We start from the raw sequence: 12,700 nt of genomic DNA on the forward strand, positions 1-12,700 counted from the left end.
AAATATTTAAAAATTAAACGAATAAACAAATTAAATCAAATTCTTATATAGCAAAAAAAAATAATAAATTAGTTACACTGCAGTATATTGAAAATACGAGTGGATTGTATGAGCGAATAGTCCAAAAAAAATGTAGGAAAAAAATACAATTATTTTATCCAAAAACTAAACATATTGGACAAAGTGAAGGAAAAATCTACTAATGCAATCTGAAAACAACGTTTTGATAAAAAAAAAAGGATTTTTTTCAGAATAAAAGGCGGGTATACCCTATATTTTTACATTTTTTTATTGTTTATAAATAAAAGTAAAATAAAATAAATGGAGTTTAATTTCAAACGGCGTCTTCTAAAAACTATATATAATATTATAATAATATACGGACAACTTTAATTAATTACCCTGTATACTTGTAGGGATAGAAGTGTAGAAAAAAAAATTGCGTCCCTACTCAATATTATATATAGTTGGTTGGTTAGTATCTGGCATCTGCACTATAAATACATACGCAAACGGTGTAAAATAAAACTGCAGTGGTCTTGCAGGTGTATACAATATTATAAAAATATTATAATCTACACTCCCGGGGAGTTTAAATGGATTGCGACACGCGGTTTTTTATTTTTAATAATATGCACCTCGGAACGATAAAAATCTTTTATAATAATATTATATTAACCGCGAGCACTCCGCTGCAACAACCTCGAGGATCGAAATGTCGGTTTCCTCGTACAGTTTCCATAATAATTTATAATGTAATAATTTATGCGCCGCAAATTATTTTTACCAACGTTAAAAATATATCAATAACATATATCAATATATTATATTATAATATAGCGTCACAGTGTGTTTGTTTTGATTATCTAATCGATCTAAAATGTATGCTTGCGGTGCTGCTGCAGTGGGTCGGGAGAGACTCGGAGAGAGGATTACGCCACGTTTTTCTATCGGATTTCGTGTTTGCGACTCTAAAATAAATAACAAAAAATCCGACGACCGTACCCATACTGGCAAAATATAACATCACTATAATATATTACCTATATTATAATATCGTACTATTTGCATAAACCGCGGCACAACAACTACTGCAGCTGCCGCCCACGCGACTGCCGACCCGAACACATCATCCTCTGCTGCTACGTCGATAACCCGACCGCGAGTCGACGACCGTAAACCCAACACACTCGTAGGTATTATTAAAACCGTCGTAAATCACTGGATCCAATAATTGGGTGTACAAGTACTGAAGTCCCTACTTCAGCCTGTCGATACGCGGTCGCTCGATGGACGTTTAACTGCAGCAGCCGTGGTAATTACAGACGAATTTAGTACGCGCGCGCCAGTGTTTATTTTGTTATTATTTTTCTGTAAAATCGGTTATATTATGGTGTGTGACGATAATTTTTTTACAAGACGTCTCGCAACGATATAAAATTGTAATAACTATCCGTTCGTATAAGAAAGAACCACGCGTTGTATACAGAGCGATTTATCGAGCGTATATTATGCTCTGCCAGGTTATATACAAAATCGTAATATATTTGAAATATTATGGTCTTTAAGTATACTAATAAAAAATTCCAAAATTGTAATAATAATATTATTGAATGGGTCTTTAAATGATAAAAATGAGTACGCACCCGAAGTTTTCTCTGCTCCACGAAATTGCTTCTATTTATGTATATAATAATATATTATATATCATATAAAAAAGATTCTGCTCAAAGTCGATTGAGCGTTTGATTTCAAGATTGTAGCAAGATTGTAGCTAATTACGGCGTAGGCTGTGCACAATAGGTTGGTATTTTTTATGAGATCGAATTCGTTGATGAGTAATACCTTATACATATTATAGGTAATATTATACACTGCCGTATTTCTGATTTTGACTTGTTCGCGGACAAACGGAAACTAAAATATTATCTTTAATGTCCAGATGAACGCCTAACACCATTTAGCCATTATGGTAATATTATAAATTATATTTTTACTAAAACATTACTAGGAGGCCACACAAACATCACTCATAGGATAATCGCATTTACGTGTACCCATTTTGGCGCACAGTGTTACTAATGTCAATGAATCGAATGTACATTAAATGGTACATGTGGCTTGATAATAATGTTCAGCCGTGTACCAGAAATGATACACTTAGCAACATGTTATAAGCATTAAAAAAAAGGCATGGCAGTTAACCTGATAAAAATCGTCATATCTTACCTGGTGATTTCTTCGACCAGCTTACACGGATCGGCGGCGTAAAATTTCACACCGAAGTAAAAGGTGAAGTTCTCGTTACCTGAAACGTAAAAATGCCAAAATAAAAACTGTGACCAATCTGTATAAGTATTTTATATTATACATAACATAATGTTTATTTGCGTAGGTTTCGGTTTATTTTCAAGATAAAACAATATCATTATATAATATGGTTTCTGTGTAGAAAACTAAAGAGACCAGTGAGATTAACTATATAGTATATACAATATGTATAATACAGAGTACCTATATTATGTCGTGTTCGTAAGTCACACACGACACACATGGCTACATAAGGCACACGATATAATATAATGGAGGTACGTGGTATTATACGGAGGTATAGGTGTGTATCCAACCACCACCACTCGGACATGGTGCCAAATATACGCGGGGTAAAGAGGGGGACCAATTAGTCGACGCGTGGAGCAACAAACTTTGTACCAACATAGTTGGCTTTCCCAGCGGGAATAACTTTCAGACTGTACGTCTGTACCTAATAATACTAAATTCATCATGTTAGGACTGAGTGTATAGCTAGTGGGTCGGTAAAAACCGAAAGAAAAATTTAAAAAATGATATCCCTCCGAGAATTTTTTAATAAAAGAAACGTTTGGCCACAAAATTGATCTTAAAAAGCATTTGTGATTTATTTTACTTATTTTTTTTCTTTACGAGCATAAAGACGTCGCTCCGTTTTTATATTGCCAATAAAACGAAATGCGATATTTACCTGGCCGACTACTCTCCGGTGGATTTCCACAATATACATTATACACCCATCCCCCCGCACACGCGCCAATATCCGGCGTAATTAATGTCGCGAAATTAATTACAAGCACGTTTTACAGCTACTTAAAACACAAGCAAAAGTAATGGACACCCAAATTAGTTTCCACCGGTACTCGTTATTAAAAACAATATTGATCTCTCTCTCTTTCTCTAACGCGCTTAATTTTCGTTCCAAGTTGTTCACGTACACTATTTTTGATTTAAGACAACCACCCTAAAATAATCTCGGGTTTTTCATTATTTTTTATATTTAAAACCGTCAGTAATCGTTAGTTTATGCAACGAGATTATTTAACGCGTACGTCGAGGTTCAATGCACGCGGACGGCCGCTGTGTAAGAAATCGACAAAGCCATGTATTTTAATTGTAAAAAAAATAAAAAACAACCTGAAACAACCTGAATTATTTTACTCATAGTTTTATTTTAAATCAAATTAATTTTTTCATGAATCCGCGTGATATTTAGAATGATTAAATCAGTACGAAATACAAGTCACCTCATGTCTATAAATATTATATATTAAGTATAAATATATAATCTTTAGAATACTTACTGTAAAGGTGTTAATATATGGGGCGAATGTTTCACTGTAAAATACTAAATTAATGTGTATCCGCATGTTTCGACTCGCGGTGTACAACAATCAATTTTAACGTTTTGGAAAAAGGTATAAATATATCGATTTTACTGTGAAGTATTATTATGGCGTGGTGTCGGATTATTGAGCGTTTCGAAACAATTCCGGTATATATATTATTATAATATAGGTCGTATACGACGAGGAAGGAGCCGCAGCCGATACGCGCGTTATTGAGTCGTAAATCACGAGCGTTGGCGATTTTAATCGAAATGTTTTTTACTGCCATTAAAACCCCCGGGTCGAGAGAGCGGTGGCGTGTGTGTACCCGGTAGGTAATAACATGCACAGCAGTTACGATATTATTATTATTGCTATAATAGTGTTAGCGGGGGGTGTAATGCAAGGACTAGTCTAGCGCAATGTTAGAGATCTTGGAGGACATCGATCATAACATTATTAAATACTATGGCATTAGGTTTACGTGAATAGTGATTCACCAAGTATGCTCTTTAATAATGAATTTTCAACTCATAATTTAATTCATGAGAATCATGATTTTTGGAATTTTCAAGTAATACCTACATAACATATAACATAATTACCTACTCAAATTATTCGGGAGATGATTTTTACCAAAAATGTTGATGTTTCGAAATTTAAATTCAAAACAATGATTATTCTAAGTTACCAAACTTAGAATTCTAAATACCAAGACCGTATATAGTCCATGACAATATTATAAGTTGAGAACGTTTGGCGGCTTTGATGATTCGAAAGATATGTTAGTAATTTCTAATCAGTATAAATTTATTAAAATATTATATAGACTGCTATCTTTATGGTATAGGTACCTATGATATTATTAGGTTTGATAACTCAGAAACTACTCGTTTGAATTTCAATTTAAATGCACTAAAATGTTGAAAAAAATCATCCACCTAACAGTTAAGAGTATTAAATAGTGGTTTTCATTTGAAAAAAAGCTATTATCGCGTAACAAAACGGTAAAGACCTTAAGTGGTAAAAAAAATCTTTGTGTTTAATGTAAGTATTGTTTTTCAGCATTATTGAAGATAAGTTAGCGTTCTTAGTGAATCACTCCGTATAGGCCTATTGATTCGATTTCCGAGAAATTCGGTGATACGAATCTATAACAGTTCTGATTATGAAATGTATAATATAATACGTATCCACATTCCACATACACACCCGGTTGGGATAAAAAAAAAATGGACCAAGCACACACGCGCCGTTGACAAGGGTTGTGGCCCAGGCTTATTTATATGCAACTATACAATTATTACGGTTTTAACGCGTATCCACCGCGCGAGTTACCCCATTAATAAGCCTCTGAACGCCCACCCCTCTCGCCACCGGAATGTCACGCGTGTATATAATATATCCGTAGATATCCGATTTAATACGTTATGCATGCCCCCCGTGGACGTAAATAGTGGTTAGCGCCGCCCTTAACTGCCGCGGCTGCCGGAAGGGCTAACCGAAACCGTGGTTGCGGTGACGACAATAACACACACGGGGTTGCGGGCGGGTCACCCGCGCACGAACTTTCGGCCGAAAGGGTTTTAACACGAAATCGCAAGTGCAATATAATATAACTTTATATTTAAAATATATATATATATATACGTGAACGTACCCTTCATCTGTTTGTTCATTTTCTTGGACAGATCCAACCAGTGCTGAAACAAAAGCATACAAAATATAAACTATTATCGACCGCATATGGATACACACATAATAATATCATAATAATATATGCGCGTATGATGTATACAATAATTAACAATACTACTGCAGCTGTGTTAATATCATAATAATTGAACATAATAACAGCAGGACGGTCGCACACACACTATTGTGTTATTACAAAATAATACGGCAAAAGTTGTGCGGCGTAAAACATTATTAACTGCGGAGTGCTAAACACGATTTCACAGGTAGGCGTACGTATACGTATTATGAATCGAAACAGAGGTCATTTTCTCGGGTTTAAATTTCAGAGAGGAGAAATATTCAAAAATCCCCTCAAAACCAAAATTACAAGTCTCTGCCTGATCGATGTATGATATTTTTCAACTCTGGGACTCCGCAAAAAAAAACTAACACAATTATTTTGATCTAAAATCCTTAGACCAATAAGTCGTAATAGATCTATAGGCTATAACATATAACTAGTAATATGCTCCTCCCTTATAGTTATTCAAATCATATACTCCACGGCTCCATTCCATGAATTTTTTTACAAGCATGGTCACTATCTATATGACTCAATATACAGACCTGAAAGCTTAAATTAACTTTAAACTGACTTTTGTAATTTTTCTTATAAATATTTTTAGTGGGGCGGGGTATAAACTGATATTATAATACAGGGACTTTCCAAAACATTATTGGTAGCCAGATCTACAAGACGTTAGAGAAGTATATATTTCACACGGATCTACATTCTTAAGGTCACTGAAATAACCAAACTTTGCTACTCAGCACGAATAAGCCCCTTCAATAGGTATCATAACAACCCCCGCGTTCAAACCGTACTCTATCTATCTCTATCCCCGAAAATCCTCCTAAAAGGCTCAAGCGTGGACAATGGTCCGGACGTCTTATTATTTAATTAATTAAACACGCATAACCCCTTATTAAATACTCACGCCAAAGTGTCATCAGTGGACGGTTCTCCCCCACCCACCCAAACGACAACAAACCCTGAATTATTATATTATCCTTTATAGGTACCTATGCGTATTGTACTATACAAACATGGAGTTTGTGTAATTTTCAAAATTTAAAAATAACAGAAAAATGCCGTTTTGAGAAATTGTGTGAATCTGTCAGAAATTGAGATATTTGTACGGTACTATAATGGCTATAATTATGTGAATTATATAATATACTATATTATAATATATTCTTTATATACACTATTTACCTACCTATATCAAACAATGGACCTAAATTTTGTGTGTCGTTATGAATATTATTATTTATAAAAACTTCTTTAAATAACCTACTTATAGGTCATAAAATAAATGCTTGATGATTCACCAGTTTTATTCACAACACAAAAGCCTGTTCATTTTACGGGTGACTAGGTATATCATTACTATTATTATTTATTATTATCTTAATTATCCGATGTGAAATAATAACTGTTATAGTGTTATACCTAAGATCGTTTAAATAAACAGCATTATTTTTTTTTTTTAATTGATCATGAAGCCCGGTAACTCTGGCCATTAGCTGTTTGTTTTTGTTTGTAGGAGAGGAATTGTATGTAATAAACACGTGTGTTTTTGGTTTGGCAGATTTTTAGTGGGCACCCGTAGGTATTTGCCATGCCCGGGTGGGGGATGGCGGCACTTCTCTCCTGACACCGTGACTTGCCCGAAGAAAAATGCCACCCGCGGCCGGGTTTGAACCGGCGCTGGTGTGCGTCGCAACCGACGCATTAATCCGCTCGGCCACTCCGTCCCGCATAAACAACATTAATAAATTTGTTTACTACATTTAATATAAGTAAATATTTTTCATAAATTGTAATTTAACTTACGGTTTGATTTTGAGAATCCAAATAACGAAGCCCAAAGTAAGCTGTTTCGAGAAGGCTTAAATGTCTTACAACCACATCAAAAACTTCTTGACCCAAACTCGAACCCTGAAAAATTAAAATATTAAATAAATTATTTTTTTTTATCAATAATCTAAAATACTCTATTATAGCACTATGAAATGTATACCTTGTAGAACAACCGTCACGTAAAATGACGATTGTTTAAGTAGAGTATGTATAACAATAATATGACAATGTGAGTAATAAAATAAAAAAATAATTTTAAAAATAATGAAATATTATGGTAAACAATTTAGTTTCTAAATTTACAAAAATATATATATGTAATAATACAAAAGGAATTTTAACAGATAACATCATTTCCTAGCTTAATTCAGAAAAATATTTGTGCTCAACTGGAATAATTAGTAGATATAAAACAAATCAGGAAAATGTGTATTTTAAATTTATTCAACAAAAATAATTTGCATAAATACGTTAAATATGAAATATAATATAAATGTAAACTCAAAACGTTGTGTTTTGTATTTTTTAATACTAATTTGTAATATATTTTATGTTTAACAAGACATTATTTTGTATGTCAATCACGCTATAGGTAATCAAGCGCGGACTGGGAATACAATTTTGCCCCGGGGAAACCGAAAATTCAGCACAATTTTTTGCTAATAATAAAGACGTATTTATAAAATAAATTGTCGGCCCAAATTTATTCAAGCAGTCCAAATTTTGACAGGCCCAGGTGGGGATTGCTCACCAGCCACCCTAGCCAGTCCTCGCCTGGCTATAATAGACTCAATAAACCACTCAAGTAGGTACCCACCAGTTAGTTAACATAATATTTGACTTTTAAACTGTAATTTCTCTTAAACTGCAGTCAGCACAATCAATGATTTGAAAATTATTTATAGTAGGTAAGATTAGTATAGAGATATTTATTTAATAATCCTCTTCAAACAAGGAAACCCATAACTTTGTAAGTTGAGTCGTTGAGGTTAATTATATCTAAATATTCAAAGATATTATATTATATATTTTATAATAATGCTTACTATGACTTGCATTTGGACAAATAAAACTATAATTCAGGTTTTAGAATGACAATAACAATTATTACATAAAATTTTGAATTTTGTTGCAAATTTGTTTACAACCACCGCACATTTCATATTTGATGTTTATTATTTATATAACGACAACTATTTATAATAAGCTTATATTTTTCAAAATACCTGAGTATGTTTAGAATTTGAATTGCGGTCTAAATATATTTATTGCGTATGAGGAATTCCATAATATTATACGTCTTACTAAAGTAAAAAATAAAATTCCGTAGTAACCTATAAGGTTGGTGATTTTTGAACAACATAAAATCACCGGTGTAGCTCACATAAAACTGTTCATCGGGTAGTTTCTCTTAATGGTGTGTAGTATAAAAAAAATGAGCTAGACGGTCATAAAAATACGATATGATCTCGGTAATAAAAGTTTCGAGTGCGAACTATAGTTCTCGGATAAAGATCCTCCGAGTAAGTGTTATTCATTTTTGTTCATTTTCACAACATTTTTCGAGTTCAAACACAAATATCCGACTAATGATAAGACTATTCTATATTATTATGAATCACGAGACGAGTCGTACTAACATTTTAATTGAGTAATTATATAATAAACTTTATGTTTAAATTGTACCACGCTCAAACAACAATATTTAATAATATCTTTCAAAAATGTATAGTACTATATTTAGTATTAACTTACAGACTTATTTATATATAATTGCGTTATTAGGTACTACCTACTTGTAACTTTATTATAATAAAGTTATGATGCATAATAATTTTATCTTTAAAGTTTAAATAATTATCATTTAATATCAATGTACCTGCGTACTGGCTGATCATAAAATAGAACTATAATTTAGTTCAATCAAAATGTAAAATATTAAACATGTTCATTTTAGTGTGTAGTAATATACATTTTATATTTTATATTATACAAATATGTACATTGTACGCGCTTTATGTTTTTATGTTATTATTTTTTTAATTCTGTCGATGTATCTTCTTACAAAATTATTTCGATATGTTATGATGTTTGTCAACTAATGTGAAGTTATCTCAACGTTAATATTATTATATATGGCATTCAGTTACTTATTTATAGATTAAAGTATTTCATAAAAAAATTAAGCAATTTCGTTTAAAACATGGAAAAAACACTTTTAATTTAAATATATTATTATTTATTATGCACTATGTTTTTTTTCAATTCTCAACATTTGTTTTGCAAAGGTAAACTGTGCAGATTTTCCCATCGTTTTTGGGCATCGAATCGATATTTATTATTTATACACGAATAATAATGAGCCGAAAATGGATGAAAACAATTTTCATTCCTTCCCATTCTGTTTCATCCTATTTTCGTCTCTCGCATACCCCACTCTCTTTTCTCCCCTTTCGTCTGCGCACACACGCACAACACACACTTTCAATATTTTATATATATTTAAGATAGTTACCGTTTTGAATGCTTATAGGTATAGTGTATACGCATAATATAGAAAACGAAATAACAACACGGCAGAATGGGTCCAATAGGGTTCTCGGGGAAAACAAAAAAGAACGTCGTCGGGTAGTATCGAAGGGACGAGAGGGGTGAAAAGAAATTATACCACTCACATTTTTGCGCCCGGAAAATAGACCCCACACACACCAACACACACACACACACACACAAGCACCAAGCGCGCGCGCGTACATGTATAATTCATGAGACGCGAAAACCATCAATCAAACAAAGCCTCGTCTTGGTCAGCGCGACGTTGCAGTTTATATGTCTATATACTTACTCGTATATAAAAATAATAATAATAATATATAGATAGCTCTTCGCGTCTCTCCACCACCACCGCCGCCGCACACTTAAGACGTTAACTGTTTCCATACAACGTATGCGGAGGGAAACCAGCATACAGTTAATATTACATAGAACGGCCGTGGAGATTTTATCCGTTCGCGGAGCGCACACGCTCAACATATTATTATTATTATTATACGATACAGACACGGCCACGGGATCCTCATCGATTTATCAAAAACGATAAAGGGTCGCCGGGCAGCAGTTTAATGGGCAATCTCAAACCGATATAATACACTCACATGTTAATATTATATACCGCACACGCGCGCCCCGTTCCATCATTTTGGTTACTGCAGCGATGTTATAATAATATATTTTCTCCCATGTGTGCGCAATATTGAATTTGTGCAGCAAAATGTTTCTGACACAATTATTATATTATGATTATTACACTTCCAGTTCCGAAACGAACGAATAATAATAACAGTTTTCCCGCGATTTCGTACGTTTTCTTTTCCGTGAGAAGCATTCATAGGTCAAAGAGCGTTCGAGACTCGAGATATACGCGTGCACGTTCGTGGTATTATCTTCTCATTGTGAAATAGGTACCTACGTAGGTTTTACCTAAGGGTGTGGTACATAAGGCCGAATCTCACTAATTCGAATACCGTAGAGCCGACTTCATTTGGCCGAATTTCATCTAGCCGAAATAATTGAGAGCCGAATTTCATACCGCCAGGAAAGGACCGAATTTATAATATTGAAAAAATAAATAAATAAATAGTTTAAAAGTTAAATTTATAATATGTATTGTATTAATGTATTAAAATTTAAAATGCATATAATAATAATATGTGATGTATAAAATAATATATATGAATATTATTAATAAAAAAAAAAAAAATTTAAAAATGTAAATTGTAGGAAATTCCTTTTAAAAAATCGATAGTATTTCTATTATTTTTATCTTCAATAACATTTTGTATTTGAAGTTGTCGTTTTATACTTGCTAATTTAGGTTTTGGTCTTTGATTCCCAGATACAATCAATTTAATTTTACCTATAAATATTAATTATGCCATACTTAAAATACATTTTTTTAAGAATAAAAATAAGTAAAATATTTACCTAAAGTATTTTGTTGTTCTTAACGCATTTCAATGATTAAACGATAAATTCTAACGTGTTCAGCGCCTACCAAAATTTTCCATCGCTTGTGCCAGGACTCTACATTATTTTGAGTTCGTGGAATATTATTTTCGTTATTGTAATAAACAGACCAAAATGAAGGGGATATAATGGTGCTGACCGAGATACTGATCCATTTCTAAACGTTCTTTTGATTTTTCCACGGATGTATTTTTCTTCAAAATACGTTTTTATTACGTCCGGAACTGAATAATTAGCCGATAAATTATCAAATGCGTCTGGAATTTGTTCTGAAGGTAAAAATGCTAAGGACCACAAACAACGTAATTTTAAAGCAAACTCAATATCGTTTCCGTAATGGGTGGTCAGCTCACTCGATTGAATTTTTCGCCAAATGCTTTAACCTAAATGAAAAAAACAACCAGTTTGTTCACACTTGGGAAATATATTGGAAACGGCATTAATTGCAGCCTTTTCAAAGTCATTTATAATACATTTTGGTAATAGCTCATATCCATAATCATCACAAATTGAAATTAAACCTTCAAATAACTGCTCATAACACTGTTCAGTTTTAGATGCCATTGAAGCGTAAACAAGAGGTAAAATTTTGTTATTTATTTTAGTTCCTACTGGGGCGTGAATCGTGTACAATTGTAAAAAAATATTCGGAATCGTCTTAAATGTTCCATCCATAATCCAGTATGGAGCTTCAATCAAATTTTTTATTTCATTTTTTGTAGAAAATATCAAAATTTTTTGATTAGAAATTGAAATTTCTTTAAGTAAAAACTGATCACCATTTAAGCATTTTTTTAAATTATCAGGAATATTTATTTCTTATACACTACTTGGTTCTGGAGGTAAGAGTTTTTCTTCTTTGCTCTTAAAATTATTTTTTCTTGTTGCTTCTACTGAAGGCATGTAAGGACGAGCAGTAATTGGAACTGCACTGTGAATGTCTTGAATAATTTGAGACGGTTTTTCCCTAGTCGATTTAGCTTTATCGTTTATATTTGCAATAGCTGTTTTTACAATTAAACGGCTCGCATCTGGAGCGTGATTAATATGTATAGGAACTTTACCTCGAATTACATGTTTCCCATTTGTCAAAAGTGTAACAATTCGCGCATTACAATAGTCAAAATCATTTTTTTCTTTTTTATGACTACGTTTTTCACATTCCCAATAAAACACATTTTCACGTTGCTTATTTTTAATCATGACATAACCATTATAAAATAGTTTATTTTTGATTATTTTAATATCAATTTGTTCCATTTGTTCACCACAACTCACGACACTACAATAAACATTCGCAACGGACACTTTACAACTGAATAAAATGATCTAATCTTATTGATGTATAGGTATTATATTAGGTACTCTACCAGTAACCGAGCTAATCAATACTAAACCTAGCTACATTTATCTTATCTTATCGATCGATAAAATG

At 32.6% G+C, this 12,700-nt stretch overlaps 1 protein-coding gene across 2 annotated transcripts in view; it reads right to left on the reverse strand.

Annotated features, from left to right (window-relative positions):
• Window positions 1-12,700, reverse strand: part of LOC100163621 (band 4.1-like protein 4) — a 171,967-nt gene that overhangs the window by 89,418 nt on the left and 69,849 nt on the right. For both annotated transcript variants that reach the window (XM_008182275.3, XM_001952827.5), the window contains exons 3-5: window positions 7,213-7,317; window positions 5,299-5,341; window positions 2,230-2,308 (exon numbers count right to left, since the gene is read on the reverse strand). In XM_008182275.3, coding sequence (XP_008180497.1) covers window positions 2,230-2,308; window positions 5,299-5,341; window positions 7,213-7,317 — 227 coding nt within the window. The remainder of the gene's footprint in view (window positions 1-2,229; window positions 2,309-5,298; window positions 5,342-7,212; window positions 7,318-12,700) is intronic.

Source organism: Acyrthosiphon pisum, chromosome A1 (assembly GCF_005508785.2).
Source record: "Acyrthosiphon pisum isolate AL4f chromosome A1, pea_aphid_22Mar2018_4r6ur, whole genome shotgun sequence".
Classification (NCBI taxonomy): domain Eukaryota; kingdom Metazoa; phylum Arthropoda; class Insecta; order Hemiptera; family Aphididae; genus Acyrthosiphon; species Acyrthosiphon pisum.